The following is an 18711-nucleotide window of genomic DNA, read 5'->3' as shown; positions in this document are numbered from 1 at the left end:
TTAAATTTAGAGTGAGGCCATAGGACAATTAGAGTGCAGAGACTTGCTAGCACTTAGGACTATGATGAGAAAATAGTGTGATAAAGAGTGAAATAAAATATACAAGCAATGCATTTTTCAAAGACAAGTGCTGTACAAGTGAAAAAGCCCATATAGAATCATAGATGGGTTTGGGTCGGAAAGAACTTTAAAGATAATCTAGTTCCAACCCTCCTGCCATGGGCAGGGAAAATCTGGAATTAATCAAAAATAGCATCCTGATATTCAGTATAATTGAGTAATGTTAAGTATCAGTTGTTAATTACTGTCTGTTCACCAGATATAGAGCAAATAATAGAGCAGGTATAGACATATGCACATAATCATCTTAAGTGTTGGTCAGCTCATGTTTTTTACCTTACCATGCTCTGCCTACAGGGCTTATGAATCTACAGGGCTATGAATCTAGGAGGGCATGTAGGTAAATGAAGCTGTAGAAGTGGAACTGTATAAATATGAGAGAAAAAAGAAACCTTTTTCTTTTCTTAACTATCCTGTCCACTATTTGTTCTTTTGTCCATGTACCCTTCTTTATATACATGATATAGCCCAGGATAAGGCAGGAGTGGCATTGGTGTGGAGTCCAGAGTTCCATATTGCATGTGAGAAGTATTGAGGGTGTAGGTGCAACTCAGGAAGGGAAGGAGTTGGAGCCTGGAGTGGTGGAAGCCTAGAAACTCAGGACACAGCCTGAGTGGGAGGAGATGGGATTTCAGCTCCTGCTGTACTACACCGTGACGGGAAACAATTAGAGGCCAAGCCTTCACTCCATGGTCCAGAACTTTTTGGAAGAGAGTCAGACTGGAAGATCTGTTTCAGTATATTGGAAATTAATTTATACCTCTATAGATGGTGCAACTGAGCTTTTTGAGCAAATTAACCAAATTACTTTTAGGATGTGAGTTAGCAGCATGTCAGCTGCTCCCCAAGAAAGGTTCACATGCAGTCTTTCACCTTAGGGTAAATGTTAAGCAATAGTCCCTACTGGACTGGTAATAAAACTGTGCTGCATCTATTTGAGCAATATTCTGGCCTCAAATAGCAGGCAGCTAGGAGATTGGGATGAGAACAGTTCCCTCTTTTCTCCTCCTTGCTATTTTGGATTGCCACGGTGCACTTGTAAAGAGAAGGTTTGCACTCCTCTCCATGTCTGTGCTTATTCCTTTGTGCTTCCATTATTTGGCAGGTTTTAATTTTCTCTCACCTGTAATCCAGGTAGCAGACTTCCATAAAGCTTGGGGGTAGCGGAAAGTGAAGGAAAAAACCATCTTGTAGGGGAAAGATGGAGGAAAAGTAGGTGGATTAAATTACTGAAATATAACCCATCCTCAAACACAATAAATGTACCTCAATGTTATTTAGTAATTCCTGATGCTATTAGAAAAGATTTTTGTAAGCAATACCCTCAATGTAGCCACATTTTAATGAGTCTTTTTATAGGGAATAGTATAAAAAAGTAGTTTCCTTCTAAATGACCATGTTGTTAAATATATTTAAGGATGACTAGACAGCAGCATGTAACCTTTTGAGTTAGTCAGGATAAAGGCCTGATGAATTTATTTACATCTCTATTCTAGGATCGCTAGGCAACCAAGGACAAATGGCTTTATGTCTGGCTAGTACATTGTATTGCTTTTAAAAGCTTTTTAAAATATTAGTTCTTTGGCACAGGAATAAATTGATTTAAAGCATACTACAGCTCCTCTTAGATAATTTCTGGGGTTTAGTACATGATCTCCACGGGTCGGTGTAGTCGTATGGCTGGGACACACGTCTCGCTTCAATTAAACTCCATCATTGCAATGCACCATGATGGCAGTGTTATTTTGTGTTTGTTTCTTTATTTTTATATATTTATTTATTTTAATAAGCTGCAGTCACACAGAGATAGGGGTTAGTGCCCATTGAAATTGTGCACTGTAGGTTCTGCATCTTGGGGCACGTGTAGGCACCTCAATACTTACGAGCACAGACCAATTTCATCTGCAGGCATTCAGTGAGAATTTATGATAGTGCTCTTAATTTCAACCACTCACTGGTTTATCTCAGTTATTGGAAACTGTACTTTTTATTGTTGATGTTTTATCTACATATATTCACAGTTCCTGCCTTTGAATAGCCAGCAAGCCCGTACACAGAAGAAATGGAAAAAAATAAGTCTTGTTATGCCCAGCCTAGAGACTTGAAATATAGAATTACAGTATATTTACTTGCTGAAGGACATGCAAAACATATGTCTTGGAGCTTGCAATTAAACCTACATCTCTCTCATATATTTGAGGAAGTGAAATGGTATTATAGTCATTGCATGTTATTTTCTCCTATGGCTTGGATCAGGCACCTCAGCACTCACCAGTCCTGAAAGTAATGCCATGAAGAGGTAAAAAGTCTAAGTAATAAAGACGTTATTGAACTGTTCATCAGAAAAAAATGTAGGCAGTTTCTGCATCTGAAAGTGTAAAGACTATGCTGAAAATGTCCAGAAAAATGCAAATCTTTCTGGTATTCTTTTGTTGGGGCCCTCACTGCAATCTTTCTCCAGTCTATAAAACACCTCAGACTTATTGATTTTCCTTTTGCTTACTTGTTAGTGCCAAACCAAATGAGCCAGCTGCTAATCCTGAATTAGTTCATAGAAGGCAGAAAACTATCGAAAATCAAGGTACTGGTTATGCTGATCAGTGCAAAAGACCTCTACAGTCTCAAATATTTTTTAGTTCTTCTCAAAGATAAATCTGCAAACATAAAACACATGGCATTCAGTTCCTTGTTCAGATGTCTTGAGACTTTCAGTTTTTATTATTTTTTCTTTGCACAACAGAGTGCAATTCTTTTTGAGATCTTCACTTGTCCAGAGCATACTTTTTTTATTCCTTTTTCTCATGCCTTTAATTGACTGTGGTGTTTGTCTGCCTCCTTGTGATTTTCTTTATAACTGCAACCCTGATGTGTTTGATGGGTTTGGTTTAGGGGGTGTTTTTCTGGTGGTGGTTTGTTGGTTGGTTTGGTTTGGGGTTTTTTGTTTGTTTGTTCTGGTTTGGGTTTTTATTTTTACAGGCTGTGCTAAGCAAATGAATTGAATTGTGACGACTCTAGGCAGGCTTTATTTTGTTTGTTTGTTTTGGCCTCAGCACATTAAACTGAAATGCTAACAGTCAACTTGAGGATGTTACCGTACCTATCTCAACTGAAATTAATTTTGAATGCTGAGTAAATCAGAATACCTTAAGCATGATTTTAAAACCTCTGGGTTGTGATTTTTACCACTAAGAGAGATGTCAGCATTTTTGTTTCAACAGGGGGCAAAAGATGGTGATCTGGGGGAAATGGCCCACAGTGACAAATATTAGAAAGATCACAACTGCAGGGAGGTTATTGCTGGATCTGCTGCATTGGTACCCCTGAGGAGGAGGATGCACAGTAAAGGAAACAATTAAGCATTTTAACTCCAGCTGCTGCCTTAATCTTGCATACACTTGAAAGTAGCTGTTTGAAGCAATTTGGAAGGTTAAGAGAAAAATAATCCAGGCAGAGTTAGGGAAACACACAGGTTGCTGCAGGATGTGATAAGTGAAATCAATCCATGCTGGACTCAAAACATCACTTACCACGTGCACATCCTGCCAGAGGCAGAGCAAGAAGGATTCTGTAGATGAAGATGTGGAGGTTTTTATTTGTTTGCTGGAGATATTTTCTTTTCTTTGGCTGTTTTGGGGCTGTTACTCGGGAAATTAGGAGAGACAGAATGAGTCTTGAGAAAATAGCTAGAAAACAGATGGTACTTTAGGGTTCATAAGAACATTTTCATGTACTTCTGCAGTGCTCTAACACGAGCGTGTTCACATGCAACCCACGCACATTTGCATGGTGAAAGCCCAGATTCTCTGGATACAGTGGCAAAATCTAAGTGAATGATCATTCTGTGTACAAATGCACTCTGTAAGTGACTTAATATCCTTAGAGAAATGTAAGTTAGGAGAATCTTGATTCTCTGGGTAAAATTAATTCCTTTTGTACTTAGAGGGGTTTCTGTTTAAATTTGTGCACAGTTTATAAATAGAAATCCTATTTCTTATTATATTCTTATATCTTATTTTCTAACACACTTAACTTTAGAAAGTGAGAGAGAATTGCCTCTTTATCTGCCCTTTTTTTTTTTTAAAGAGAAAATTTTCAGGGCTCCAAATGCTAATAGATTAATTATTATAATTAAGAAAATTATTTTTTAAGTTTTTTTATTGAAAGGTAAGAGCCTTTTCCCTCTTTTAAAGCAATCACTCATCAATTTATTTTAGCAGCCTTTCTGAATCTTTTTTTTCTGAAAGACAGTCTTCCCCTACCCCCCCTTATTTGACTTTAGTACATCTGGTTTTCCATATCTCCATCCAGGGACAGCATTTGCCAGTTTATACTTTCACTTACCCTCATAAGCTCTGTCTGATTTCTCTTCATGTATTTAATCTGTTTGCCACACCATCTCTTCTGCTGAGTGTTGCATGAAATACTTCTTATGAGTCAGTGCTGCAGCTTGAAGCAACTATTCTGAATAGTTGATATTGAATATCTGTTCAATATCACACATTTCAGTTGATAGGGACTAGATCTTCCTTGTGGTTGACCCAGACATATGTGTCTGGAGGGGAAGCTACAAGAAAGTGTCACCCTTACTGCCCTCAGAGTCACCAGGTATCACCCAAAGTGCTAGGTATTTACCTACAAATACCATTCTGAACATGAATCCCATATCTAATTATTTTTCCTTGCCATTATTCCTCCTTGTCCAAGACATAAAAGCCTTCACTTGTCAGAAATTTAGCTGTTCTTAATGAATAGGAAGTGTGTTTACTTCAGTCTGCATCTGTGTTGTTGCTCGCACACAAAGTTCTCGCCTACACAGGATGCTTTTTTCAAACAGTAACCAAGGTTCCAGTGTTGATCAGGCACCAAACATGTACTGTTCCCAAATGCTATAATATTGTGTCAGACAGAAACTTAAATGTATGGTTTGAGGGAAAATTTAATCAAGAACGAGAATCCCAAATGTCCAGATTCTCATATGATTTTTTTTTATCAGTACACATCCAAAGGTGTACCTTGATTTCAATTAGTTAGGCAGGAATATTTGGAATATTTCCTTCTGTTTTCATGCTACAGCAGACTTATTGAAATAATTAGTTTCATTAAGTGCAATATTTGTGCTGTAGTCAAATATACCTTATTTTGACCTTTCCTAATGCCTCCCTTTGTAGAAATATTTTATGCAACTTTTCCTTCACTCCAGAGGTCAGTAGGCCAATTCCTGGCTGTTTCTGGGATACAAAGAGTGGCTGAGCTCCTGTGCATCGGCAGTTTATGTGATTATACCAAGCATATTCACTTTATCTCTTACCATGCACAAATAGACAGAGGATGTTGCATTTTTGCAATGTGAAAGAGGAAAATTTCCCCTTTCCTCACTTGAGTATCTCTTTGTCAGAAGGCGAGATGTTATTCCATGGCCTCTAAGTATCTTTAACTGTAGAATGACTGCAGAAATGCTCCCCCTCAAGCTGGGACTTCTATCCTAATCAACTGATTGTTCTTCAGAGTCTCTGGCTTAATGAGATCTTTCCATTCACTTCACTGTGCAAGTGGATCATTCTTTGTTCCTATCCCATTCCTACAAAATTCTCAGTTTTCCCAACACTGCATTCCGTATGTGTCTTTGTGCACATCTCAGGTCCTGATGTCAGGTATAATGTGCAATTTTCTTTATCATTGCTCCATAGTTTCAGTCTCTACCATCTCTTCTGCAGAACGTGTGTCAGGTAAAAATCATCACTATTCTAGATCCCATCATTTATGGGACAGTGTTGTCAGTCCCACTTTCCAGTTCATCCTTTGAGTCTTTAAGTTGTCTTCAAATATTTTCAGTAATGACTGTGAGTTGCCCAAAGATTTCCCTCCCTGTCCTTCATTATTCCATGCCTTGCATCAATTTAGGGTGTTGGTGTGCTGCTTGATCCTCTTAGATGCCTGCCGAAAACAAACTTTCCTTTCCCCTGCCTCTCAGGCACTGCTGTCTCTCACGTTCCAGTGGGTGTTTCTGGGTCACCTGTTTGTTATCATCTCATTTCCACATCCTATTTTCTGCTTTCCCATTCTGTCACCACCCTGCTGCTGCTGCACTTCTCCTAATCCACAACTGCTGATCCTCTCACAACCCCTGGATGTTGCTAGATTAGATTCACAGGAGTGCTGTTTTCAGCAATTGCTGTTGCCCCTTTTGAGAGGCTGTGTGCTGTCCTAGTGGGACCTTCTGCTGATACATCAAATGGGAGAATCTTCTGCTGGGAGAATACCACTGTAAACATGCTGTTTGCCTGCTCTCTGCTGTAAGGGGAGGTCATGGTCCCAGTTATTCCCCTTGGATCGGATAAACCATCTAACATCCTATTCATTCTTAGACACCCTGTGTCTCCATGATAAAATATATGTTTCCTGCCTTCTTTCTGACCTCTATAAACCAGGATGCAGCTAAGAAGCCATCTCAACTTCTCCATATCTGTACCTCCACGGGGGGAAAGCCCTAGGAACAATTTATAAACTTTTCCCCCTTGGTATTCGGTTTCTAACATGCTAGTTTGCTGAGCTGTGAGTAAATCTATGTCCATTTTTGTTTTCATTTCATATTGCTTTGATGCTCGGGGAAGATTTGCCATAAGAGAGGAGCAGGATTTAGCTCTATGTAAGGGTGAAAGGCAGAGGGTTGAGAAACTTGTGAGCACTATCCCCAGATTTCTAAGGGGTTATACCAGTTCCACTTCCCTTCCTGATAGGGGGAATTTACAATCATGTATGAATTATATGCCACTTAAGCAGCATTACATTCTTTTAACATAATATAGATCAGACCAATAAGGTATGCTAATATATGAAGTCTTTGTTTTTGAGCTACTGCAGTCTGATTTCAGTGGAATCACTAGACACTTATTTTTTGTCCTTGTCTGTCTTCAGCACACATGTTTTCTGTTCCCAGTTGCATTACCAGCCCTGAGCTGGAAATGTAACATCTTATAATAGTGTTTCATAAGCACTGTAAAAAAAAAAAAAAAAGATTTTTGACTGATAAGGTAGTTTAACAACTTGGGTAAGTATTGGAAAAATAAATTGAAAAGTTGTGAGGTGGAAATCTCAAATGAGGTCCAAAGATCCCCTAGCAGGAACTTGCTAATGGAATATAGAAGATTTGAAAAGAACCTGAGTCCCCAAGAGACAAAGGCGTTCTCATTTCAAGTCAGCTTTATTAACCCTCTCTTTGCTTAAGTTTTTCACAGAAAGGAATGTTTTTGAGAATGGACACTAATGTCAGTTTAGAAACAGAAGAAATCAATGTGCAAGCAAAATGACTGATCAATTAATGAGGATGAGTTGGGTGGAAGCAATTCACTTCATATTCTAAATGAATGAGAGCTCTCTGCTGTGTGATTTACTGAAGGAAAGCAGCTGACACTGTTATGCATCTTTTCATAGAAGTATCTGTGAGATGAAAAGGGGACTGAGAGGGCTGCTTTGGTAGGAGTTGGTTTAATTAACAAGGGACATAGTGGATAGGGTTTTAAAGCCCTTATCCTAGGGGCTTTTTCAAAAAAAAAAAAAGAAAAAAATACTTATTTTAGCAAAAGGGTCTGGTTCAGATTTCAGAAAACATAACCCAAAATACATTTTGAAGAATTGGACTTCCCATTGACTTCAGCATCAGTCACTTACTGAAAATGTTGTGTAACTTGAATAAGCAAAGTACAAGTAAGAAAATCTCCATATACCATCTGCCCAAGTTCTGTGCCAGGTTTTAAATTTATTAATTTCCTGTTTAATCCTTTTTTAAAAATAAATACTCCCTTAATCGGAGAGGAGCATTGATCTCATTGATGTTAAACTTTTTTTCTTATTGGAACTAATCTAGTCTGGGCTTTTTTTTTTTTTTTTCAATGGCAGATAGAAACAGATACAAAGTCCTACTAATTTTGGAGAAGGAATAGGAGACAAAAGTGTGTCTGTTATTGACACACTTCCAGAGAGAAGTACATCTTTACTTTATTTTTACATTTCCATTGCTACTTTATTTCAAAATGTATTACTAGGTTTAAGTGTGAAACAATAGGTAGCATCTATTTCATTTAATACTATACTACAATATTACATAACAATAACAAGTTATAGTGCCTAATGTTATATTTTATAATGATGCTGTAAGCTGCTATCACTTTACAAATCCTGAAGAATTTCTACATCATTTTTGAGACTCAACTATGGAATAGAAAAGTGACAAAAGTCTGGGTAGGAAAGAAAATTTTAATAAAACACAATATAATTAAAGATTTCTTTCATAGGATAGTGATTGTTAAAAGTATCTGTTGTCCACTAAACCTGACAAGACTCTTGTTAAGTCTTAACTTATTTGAAGATAGATGGTTTGGGGTTTTTTTCTGAAGAGTAAGTCTTCTTTGAAGGAACAACAGTATCTGTGATAGATGATATGCTTGTCTTAAAGCTGTCATTATATATAATATACTGCACCTCTGCCATTCCTTCTTTTATATTTTGTACTCTAATCATAATGACAGTTTTTGCCTAGGAGAAACCCTCACTTACTTTAAACTTCAAAAGAGATAAGGTTAAGCTTGAAACCACTGTCTTTACTGGGGCTGCCCTCCCAAATATAAGTCCTGTTTGCAGAGAGATGTCTGTAGTCCTCTTTGATGAATTTTGTTTGCAGAGTGAAGTGACAGCCAAATTCTAAAAATGAGAAAAGTGGATAACTACACCTGCCATTTTCTGTTTCATACTTTTAATGTTTAAATAGCCCTTTGGATATTTACATCTGCAAATGATTATTTAGATGCCTTTTGTATTTGCATACAGGAAGTCTGCTTGTTTATTTTCCACCATTATAATTACAGATAGATAGATAGATAAAAATATGTATAAAATCAGGAATGCTTACATTCAGCTTGTTTTGGGAACATAGACTTGAACCAACAAAGCTTATAGATCATTTATAAATTATCATTCCATCCCATTCTTTTTTATGTAACACAGTGTAAGAAATTGTTTCAACAAATTAAGTGGATGCCTGTTAATGTGTTTGATACAGCCCAAGATATAACATTAAAATAAAATTCTTTATAATTCGGAATGTTCATTCTAAAACCAGACTCTAGCACGGCTAGAAATATTGTGACAATGCTCTTGACATCTTATTTTCAGGCTGAGATTTTTTATAATGCTTTTTCCAGCTAAGTGAGGTTCATTTAGTGTGATTTACTACATGTAATTCCTGAAAATGAGAGGGAGATGTTAATCCAGTGAGCTGTCTATTTTCTATGTCATTATCACGGTGTCTGCAGAGAGGGGAAGTGCAGGCTCCTTTATTGTGGTTATAGAATGACAACACAGAAACTCAGAGGTGGTCCATAAACAAATCCATATGTAATGGCTGAAGTGATAGAAGTTGACTCATTTGGTACTTTTAAAACTAGTAGACATAATCCAAAACAGTTTTGTATAATCTTATATCAAGAGGGGGGGCTTAGGCAAGATGTGACTTAATGAGGGATGACAAGTAAGAATGAGGAGTGTGTTTTTCCTGGTTTTCACGTGGGGAAAAACTTACTTTTACTTATTTACCTCTAGGATAATTTAGGTTGGAAGGGACTAATATATTGCTGTCTGCCAAAATACACGTTAATAGACTGTAAGTTGATTACTTCAGTGTGGATGAATAATTAATACCTGGAATTGGCTTACATAATTTGCACTTTTTCAGATTTGCAGAATAATTTGAATCCCCGAGATGTGCACTTAGGCACATAAGTGAACTCTTAAAAGTCTAAAATAAGCTTTTTGTTTTTATTACACTAAAACCTTTCTCTAAGAAGACAACACCCACAAATTCAATGGCAAAGGAAGAACGTAAGCCAAGAAAAAGCATAGTTGGAGAGAAGCTTTCTAGCTTTGTTCCATATCCCCTTGGGAATTGCTCCCATGATTCCTTGTGTCCATAAGGGTGAGTCCTATGTATGAAACAGCAGCAATGCCCTTTGTAAAGTGTATGCTACAATGGCTGTAAACTTTTTAAAATTGGACTGTATCTAAATCCAACCTGACTGATGATTAAATCTGATCATACTGCAGGATTTTGCTATAAATTCTATGATGAATTCTAGAAATGAAGTCGCATAATCTTTGCTAATAAGCTGTTTTTAATGTCAGTAATTGGCTTGCAAGCAAATAATCAGAAGACTATTACACACTCAGTTGTTTTCAGGTCACTGAATTCTCAGGGAAGTAGAAAAACTTAATGTAGACTTTACATTCAGTCAGTCCCAAACACAGCTACAGGCTGCAAGTCCTTTCCTAACATCAGTTCTTCATTTCACAAGTAGGAAGAGAAAGGCTACAGTCTCTTGTATGGAAGAGATGTCCTATTTCATGAGTATGAAATTCCACATGAGCTGTGCCCTGTGGAATAAATTGTCATTATTCGACAATAACATATTCTAAATACAGGCCCAGAGACTTGCTGGGGCAGGCTGGCAGCCCAGATCTTGGTCCCATTCCTGGTCTGAGGTTTGTATCCTGCTCTCACTTTTTCTGTTGTTGTTTTTTGGTTTTTTTTACTAAGAACTGTTAGTGAATAATACTGAGTGTACCGTGTGCGTGTGACAGCACACAGCCCAGTGACAGCACACGGCTATACCTGCTGATGATAATGACTCTAAGTGGCTTATATTCAGTAAAATTCAGTGTATTCAGTTCTCTTTCCCAATCTCATTAATATTTCACTTTTGGAGGGTGAAATTTGTTTTTCACGGCCAAGGGTGTGAATCCCTACATTATTTTGCCAAGCACCTTTGGATTTTATAGTCAATATTCTCTCAGTATGTAGCCTACACTGTTTCTGAAGTTGGCCTAAAGTCACACCAGCTAACTACATTTGCTTTAGGTTGCTGCATTTGGCTTCCAGAGCCCAGCCCAAGTTCCTTTCGAGTCGGTAGGATTTTTGTGTTGGCTTTTGCAGTACTTGGATCATATCCATAGTGTCTAATTCCTCCTCTTGCTTCCCCTCCCCTCCTGAAATACCCTGTAAGAAAGTTATAATCTGAAGAATAACAATATTGGGTCAGATTTTCAGTTCCTATAAAACTGAATAGATTTTTTTTTTCAAGTCAGTAAAACTCTGCTCATTTAGATGAGCTTAATATCTTTACATACAGCATAATATCACTTTAATAAGCCATCAAGCTCTCTAAACTTATTTATGTGACAGCCACAACTGGTTAGACTATATTTTACTTTGATGCCAAAGTCCTATGCAGTGACATCTTAGCATCACCTGACTTTTATCAACTATTTTCCTTGTTATCTCTGGATACAGCCCTGATGCCCACCAAAACAATCTGTCTCCCTCTGTGATGCTATCACCTGGTCCTCTGGTTTCTCATATGTTTGCTTCACCATAGATTCAACTTAAAGACAGATTCTACAGAGAAGAGCTTCAGACACAACTGAAATAATGAGATTTATGGCAATCATAAGCATATGTTGGATTTTATTTTTAGAAAGGATCTTCTTAGCTCCAGTTGGCTGGAGAATGGTGGGGAAATACATGTATGTCATTAATGTATTTACATTGATACTGACTGATAAAATTTATTATTGCAGAATCCAACTTTTTATTTCTCAGAGATCTCATGTAATTGAAAGGGTGAATTGGGTGGATCATAAGTTCTCAAAAGTTTCATCTTCAGCTGAAGTATGTTGGGGAGGAAACTGCTTCAGTTAGAAAGTAGAGCAAGTTATTTTTTTTCTTGGTAAGAAATCCTTTATACTTCTGTGAACCTGGAGCAATTATGAAGCTAGCAGAATTATTTTGGATTCATGCTGATGTTACTAACATCAAAATGCGACCATAGGAGTAAAATGGTGCATTTGTGGCACAGCACAGCATGAACAATTGCTATATTTAGGACGTAGGAAAACCCAGTCTGCAGAAAGCAAGTACTCAATGAATTCTACAATAGTATAATAATACAAAGGAGAAGGAACAAAGAGGGGAAAGATAAAAGATGTATGTTTGACTTGAGCATCAGGAAATGGCATAGTTTATCTGCACAATAGTCCCTAAGGGAAACTGAACCAAATATACTTTTTGCTAACTTTCCATCTTAATCAAAAGTCCAGGTGCTAACTGCTCTTGGAAGGTGACAATATATGGAAGCTGAAATGCAGGCACATTCAACCCCTTCCCACAGCATCATCCCATATTGCAGTGCACCAGTTGGGCTAAAATTGTTTTAATGTGCAAAGCTTTTTGGGACAGTTCTCAAATGGGTTTTTTTCAGGCATTCAAAGAGAAGAGAGTTGCTAAATAAAATTCTGCAAACTATTTTCTCAAGGCTCTGTCACCATTTGAACTGCAGTTTTCAAACTGGACGTAAAAACCATTTGCTTCTTTCATGATCTGTCGTCCAGGCTAAAGGTGCGATTCAAATCTCATACCCTTGGTCAGGGTTCAAAACAAAGTCTTGACACTAGAATGCAAAGCTTGAGAGGAAAAGGTGTGATGGGCGAAGATGTGAGTGTGATTCTGCTTTCACAGCGGTGTAAATCTGGAGTAAAACCTCACCTGTGTAGAGCTGTTGTAAAGGCTGATGCTCACACAACCCCGAGCAGCAGCAGGGACTCAGTGGCTGGGAGTTATTAACTCACCTAAGAGTGCTTGAGCATCTCCTTGGGATGGACCAGAAGCAACTTATTTTCCAGTATCCATAAAACTGAATCGACTTCCCATGGTGGTTTCACGTAAAAACCAAAATGCAGAAGGAAGAATTTCCTTGCATAAAAATGTTTTAAGTTAAAACTGTCAAATGAGATTTCATCTGCAGCCGCTTATTCAAATGAAGAGTTCCATTCCTTATAAACTTACCCCGATTTTCAAACTTTACTGTACAGCTGGCCATGCTTTCTTCACTCTAGGTGAATCTGTCTCCTTATGTCACAGAATGCAAAGAACATATTTTTAGGTTGAGGTCCAGCGTTTGTTGGTTGGGTTTTTTTTAAGAATGAAATTTTTGCCTTTTATGATGTGTGATTTTGTTGGATTGAGAATGTTTCTTGTTTTGTTGTCTATGCTATGTGTACTAACCTGAATTGTCCTATGTTACAAAAGGTTTATGTGCCACGTAAGTCTCAACTGCAAATCCTGGCAGACCTCAAGGGGGTTTTGGGGCATGTTAGAAGACATCACCATATAGACATCACTGTAAATCCAAAATCAAAAACCCAGACTAGGTTAAACATCTTCTAGAATGCCTTTTACAGGACCAATTTTTACCTTCTGGTGCTATGGCTAAATGTTTAGCATTTCATGAAATATCCTAATCAAAGGATTTTTCAGTGTGGGATTTATGATGTGGCTTCTATAGAATGTGCTGCTTTATGATGCCTCACTGGTATTTATTTGTCTGTTCTACATTATTAGAATGTATTGTCAGCAAGACTAAATTGTTAAAATTATTGGTACTTCATTTGATTAAATATTTTTTTTTCATATTTTTAGAGATAGAGGAGGTTGTTTTGGTTGCTTGCTCATCACTACTCCTTTAGATAGATTCCTTATCCTATAAAGAAAAGCTAGTTTCAAGACATATAAAATGATGTCTTTACTAAGATATTTTCAAAAAAATCTGAAAATATTCATGTTGCCTGACATATTTCCACATGAAGAACAGGATCACTCCATGCTACACAACTAGAAAAACACGTAGCATTCATTTACATAAAACATGAAAATCTTTAGTTTAAAATACCAGCTCATTTTCTTACTTTTTTTTTTTAATTTACTTTTAGAATGCAAATAAAAACCACTACTCTTTCTTTTCCTTTCTTTTCATTGCAAAGCAGACTACTAACATATGTTTTTGACTTTCACTTAAAGCAAGCACAGCTTTTTCCAGCAGAAAAAAAACAAAACGTGATTTCCCACTGAACGGTTGCCCCTCTCAAGAGTTTTTTTGTTTGGTTTTGTTTTGTTTTTCCTGCCTACCTAATTTCAGATGCTGCACAACAAACACGTGATGGTTCGTGTCGGAGGAGGCTGGGAGACTTTTGCAGGTTATTTACTGAAGCACGACCCCTGCCGAATGCTGCAGATCTCCCGAGTGGATGGGAAAACTTCCCCGATCCAGAGCAAGTCTCCAACCCTCAGGGACATGAATCCAGACAATTATCTGGTTGTTTCTGCCCATTACAAAACCAAGAAGGAGATTAAGTGAAATAAGCTTCTCATGTGTGAGTGGAACTCTATGTACGTAGGTCCAAATTATTTTCTCAAGTGTAGCGATTTAGTTTATGCTTTAAAAGGACTTCGGAAAATTTAAGACAGACTGGAAATGGCAACCCATTTTTGAAGATCTTTTGAACTGTAGAACTATTTATTTCTAGTACTGTATCTTTTATAGCAAATTACCCTTGATAGGCTAATTACTACAATCAGATAATAAATAGACATATATTTTTAGCCTAATTATTACTCTTTAATACGTGAATGTATACTTAGAGCTACATAAAGGAGTGGATCCTGTTAATGGAAGAAAATACACAATACACTTGTATGAAAATCTTATTACTTTGAATCCTTGACTGTTAGGCTAGTTGAAAAATATATATGCAGGTGGAAAATGAATATTTGTGGAAATTATTTGGTAATGCCTCTTGAAATGAAATAAAAAGTGACTATTTTTATGGTTTGCAACCTTTTCTTAATCAGTAGAATATAACGGCTTATTGCATGCCAAACGACTTCCCAAAGCCATTTCTTTAGAAAAAAAAAGAAAAAAAAGCCCAAGAAACCCCACCCCTCACCAGCTTTTTACTCTTTAAAGCTGAAGACAGTGCTCTGTTAGAACTGTGTGTAGATCCTTCCTGTCCCTCCAGAGCCACAGAACACTGCACTGTTCTTGGACATGAGCTTTTCCTTCCCCTTCTTTTTAATTTTGTTGGTCATGCCAAATGTGAAATATTCGTCAGTAGAGTGATTCACATTCTCATAAATCATTCACACACCTCTAAAGGCATACGTGGGCTTAGTTCATTATTTTGGCTACTTTTCTATGTTTATATTTGGTAATTTATGTGCCTTTTAATGTCCTAGAAAAATAATTTTGTAGGATTATTTCACTGACTGTATAAATTTACAAATGAAATAAATTTTTTTAAAATACTCATACATTTTGAAATTCTTATTTATTTGTAATCTGTCATCCTCCCTTTGCTTCCTACTGACTGGATGTTTACAATATACAATACTGCTTGCTGCCCTAATAATGAGCTGCACAAGGAAAGGGGCAAGCAGATAGCACAGAAATAGCCAAATTTTATTGAGAATTAATTTTCCTTCGCAGGGAAGCAAAACATTCAAAACTATCCTCGGAATAATTTTTTTTTTAGTACTGACTAGTATTTTTCTCTATTTTCTGATGTTTAATTTTAAAACATGCGTCTTATGATCTGCTCCTGTGGTCTTTAAAATTAACAGCAGAATGTCTGCAGGCTAGACAGGATCAAGACTATCTTTCATGTTCCATGCCTTATTAAAATCAGCATGTTGTATCTCACTTCTGTGGAACAGGCCCAGCTCACCATCTAGAAATACCTGCTAAATACAAACAGTTCACAACTGCTTGGTGCAGCAGGACATAATTCCAAACAGGTTTTCAGAAAGAAAAGACACGGCCTTTTATTCTCATTTTGAGACACTTTCTAGGAAGATTAAACATATATCCAAGCAATAAATCTTTTGAAAAGCCCATAGGAAGACCCAGTTGTCACAGAGGCAATTCATGCTCCCTTGTGGCAGCAGAAAACAGACCACAAGCAACATTACTTTTTTGAAAAAATGAAGCACAGCTGAAAAACTTCAGGATCTTAATATAAGCACTGAGAGATCTGTTTTCAAATGAACAGAGGGGGAAAAAAAATCACTCCTGAAAGTGTGAGACGTTTATTTTGATATAATGAGATGGATTTCACAGAATTAAAGAATCGTTAAGGTTTGAAAAGACCTCCAGGATCATCAAGTCTAACCTTTATTTCCATTGTCCAAGACTAAGTTTGCATTACTATTATGTTGGGTTTTTTTAAAATATTTGAAGGGGTTTACATATTAATAAATCAAGAACAGATAAATATAAGAAAGATATTCCTAGTTTTATTTTAATATTAAACTTCAACAATCCTGGTAAATCCAAACCAAGATTTTAAATTAAACATGAACTGCTTTACGTGCTTGGACTGTAGCTATCAAAATAGTCTTTTTTGATTCACGGTACTCAAAAATCTTTAAAATAAAAAAATCATCTCATTGAAACAATTCCTGACTTAAAACTTCAACTTTGCCAGTTCCAGAATGGAACTTTATATGGACCTATAAAGGATTTTTTTCAAGTACTGCCACTACTACCTAATCTGTGTAAAAAAGGTAAGACTTACTGCATTTGACTGCATTGGTGTGGGTGTGGATAACAGAGGAGGAAATTAAAGCAGGAGCATCCATAAAGCAAACAAAATTTAAAAAATGCAGTAAGCTGGTTAGCACTGGAAGAAGGGGTTGGAGTTAAGTGTTGCTGATCTGATAAATGGCATTTTCTTAGTGTATTAGGTGCTGTAGCAGTGTAGGAATTGGGAAATTTGTTAGGAGCCTGAGGCTCTATTTCTGAAGCCAAAGCTGAGCAGCAAAATCTTGCTCAAAGAGGTACAGCCCTGCAGCCCTTGTTGCAGTGATGGGGGCAGAGCAGCTTAGATCTTTTTCCATGATGAATGCTATGTAGTGATTTTAGCTAACTCTACTGCCCTGTAACATGCCTCAATTTCAGTGTTGGAAGTCCTAAAAAGTTCAACTCATATGAGCTGCAACAAAGCCTCTTCTCAAAGGCCTCGTAGACCAAACCTCAGGGGAACTCCAGCTGGCTGTGAATAAACTGTGCTAAACCTCAAGACTGATAAATCATGGGAGATTACTTGTGAAAAACATTATTATTGTATAATGTCAAATATGCCTCATCATGCTGGAAGGCATTCAAAATTAGTTTGGAAATGTAACTGTAACATCTGTTATTGCTTGTTTTAGGAAGTGGCTTCTGTCACCTTGCTGTTCAGGTATTACCTGGAGATTTTCTTCCAAGCAGGATTATTTACATCATTGATTGAGGATAGGTTTATTTCCATACCTGTATTATAATGTTAATTGCTCCTTCCTTTGCATTACCACCTTTTTTCTAACAGCAATTTAGAGAAGATATGTAAAACCCATGGTAGCTAGCTCAAGGGCTGCTGGTGGGGCTGAGAGAAATGAAGAGGCAGTATGTGTGTGGGAAGGTACAGCAAGCTCCTTGTTACTTAAGACCCAACACTGAATTCATTACACATGCTCATTTTAGATCTGGAAGATGAGCTGTTTGCCACACTACAACATTACAGATGCATCTGCTGGAAATGCTGACAAGGGTTTGGTTCTTTTTGGGCTTACACTCTGTACTGCTCTGTTGGCTGCTGCCCTGCAGTACCTGACAGGTATAGTGCTGCTTCCTTGCTCTGTCTCCTGCTTTCTTAGCCTGTGGTATGTTATCTATAAAATAACGTGGAACAAACAGGTGGGATCATGCAAATGTTTATGGGGCTGGACAGGTTTGCCCAGACTCTGGAAAAACTGCTGGCACCACTCGTGCCTGATGAGCTGTGTCCCAGGAATTTAGTCTGTCACTGTGCCAAATCCACGTGCTGAAGTCACCTGTGTTCCTCAGGGCCCACTGTGGTGCCGCCCACCCTTGTGGAGACACAGCTTCTGTGTCTTCCCAAACTTCAGGATGTTCTGCTCTGAACACTCTGCCTCTGGCATGATCAGTGTATTTTAACAATATGCAGCAGCAGATGGTTTCACTTGCTGTTACTGCAACAAAGACAATGCTATCACAGTCATGGAGAGTCAGCCTTTCATTCCAGCTTACCAGCACTGGGCTTTGCCTGCCAGGAGTTTTTGAAGTGATCTGCGAGACAATGCTTTCAGAAGATGAAGAAGAAAAAAAAAAGGCATAGTTGTACTGTCAAGGTCTAGATAATCTATGTGAAAAGGTGCATTTTAACCACCTCTGAGGTGAATTAAGCACCTAGGATTGGGGGAAACAAGGACAAAATTTCTATTGTTTCATATTTATTTAGTGCAGCACTAAGAAGGAGAGGGAAGACATCTACAGGGAGAGAGCAGCTCTAATCTACAGAGCTCTCAGCCTTTGCTGTTCAATGGTACAGTTCAGGTATCTATTGCTTGTACACTACTGAACTGCAGTATTTACTGCAATTAATATTACCCCATAACTTAAACCAACAACAAGTGCTTTTATTTACGCATATAACTTCCCAGATTCAGTTGAGCCTGGCCATTTGGACAGTTAGTTGTATATGTTATAGGAATTTCCTTTAAAATAGCCCTTTGTAATCTAGAACTACACCCTCCCAAATCTTCTGACGGGTTTTGTAGCTGTAGGAATAAATTTGACATTCAAAACAAGGACTCCTGCAAAGCACAGATATCTCTGGATTTTACTTGCAGGATGGGGAGAGAGAAGAGTCAGA

At 37.5% G+C, this 18711-nt stretch overlaps 1 protein-coding gene across 4 annotated transcripts in view; it reads left to right on the top strand.

The window, feature by feature from the left end:
- GAS2 (growth arrest specific 2) overlaps nucleotides 1-15287 on the top strand; it is an 84038-nt gene extending 68751 nt beyond the window's left edge. For all 4 annotated transcript variants that reach the window (XM_027696286.1, XM_027696287.1, XM_027696289.1 and 1 more), the window contains one exon: nucleotides 14139-15287. In XM_027696286.1, coding sequence (XP_027552087.1) covers nucleotides 14139-14357 — 219 coding nt within the window. In that variant the 3' untranslated portion in view covers nucleotides 14358-15287. The remainder of the gene's footprint in view (nucleotides 1-14138) is intronic.
- The last annotated feature ends 3424 nt before the right edge of the window (nucleotides 15288-18711 follow it).

This window comes from Neopelma chrysocephalum, unplaced genomic scaffold, assembly GCF_003984885.1.
Source record: "Neopelma chrysocephalum unplaced genomic scaffold, ASM398488v2 Primary Assembly neopelma1_106b, whole genome shotgun sequence".
Taxonomy (NCBI): domain Eukaryota; kingdom Metazoa; phylum Chordata; class Aves; order Passeriformes; family Pipridae; genus Neopelma; species Neopelma chrysocephalum.
The sequence above is the reverse complement of the archived record's forward strand: the minus strand, read 5'-3'. Positions and strand labels throughout refer to the sequence as shown.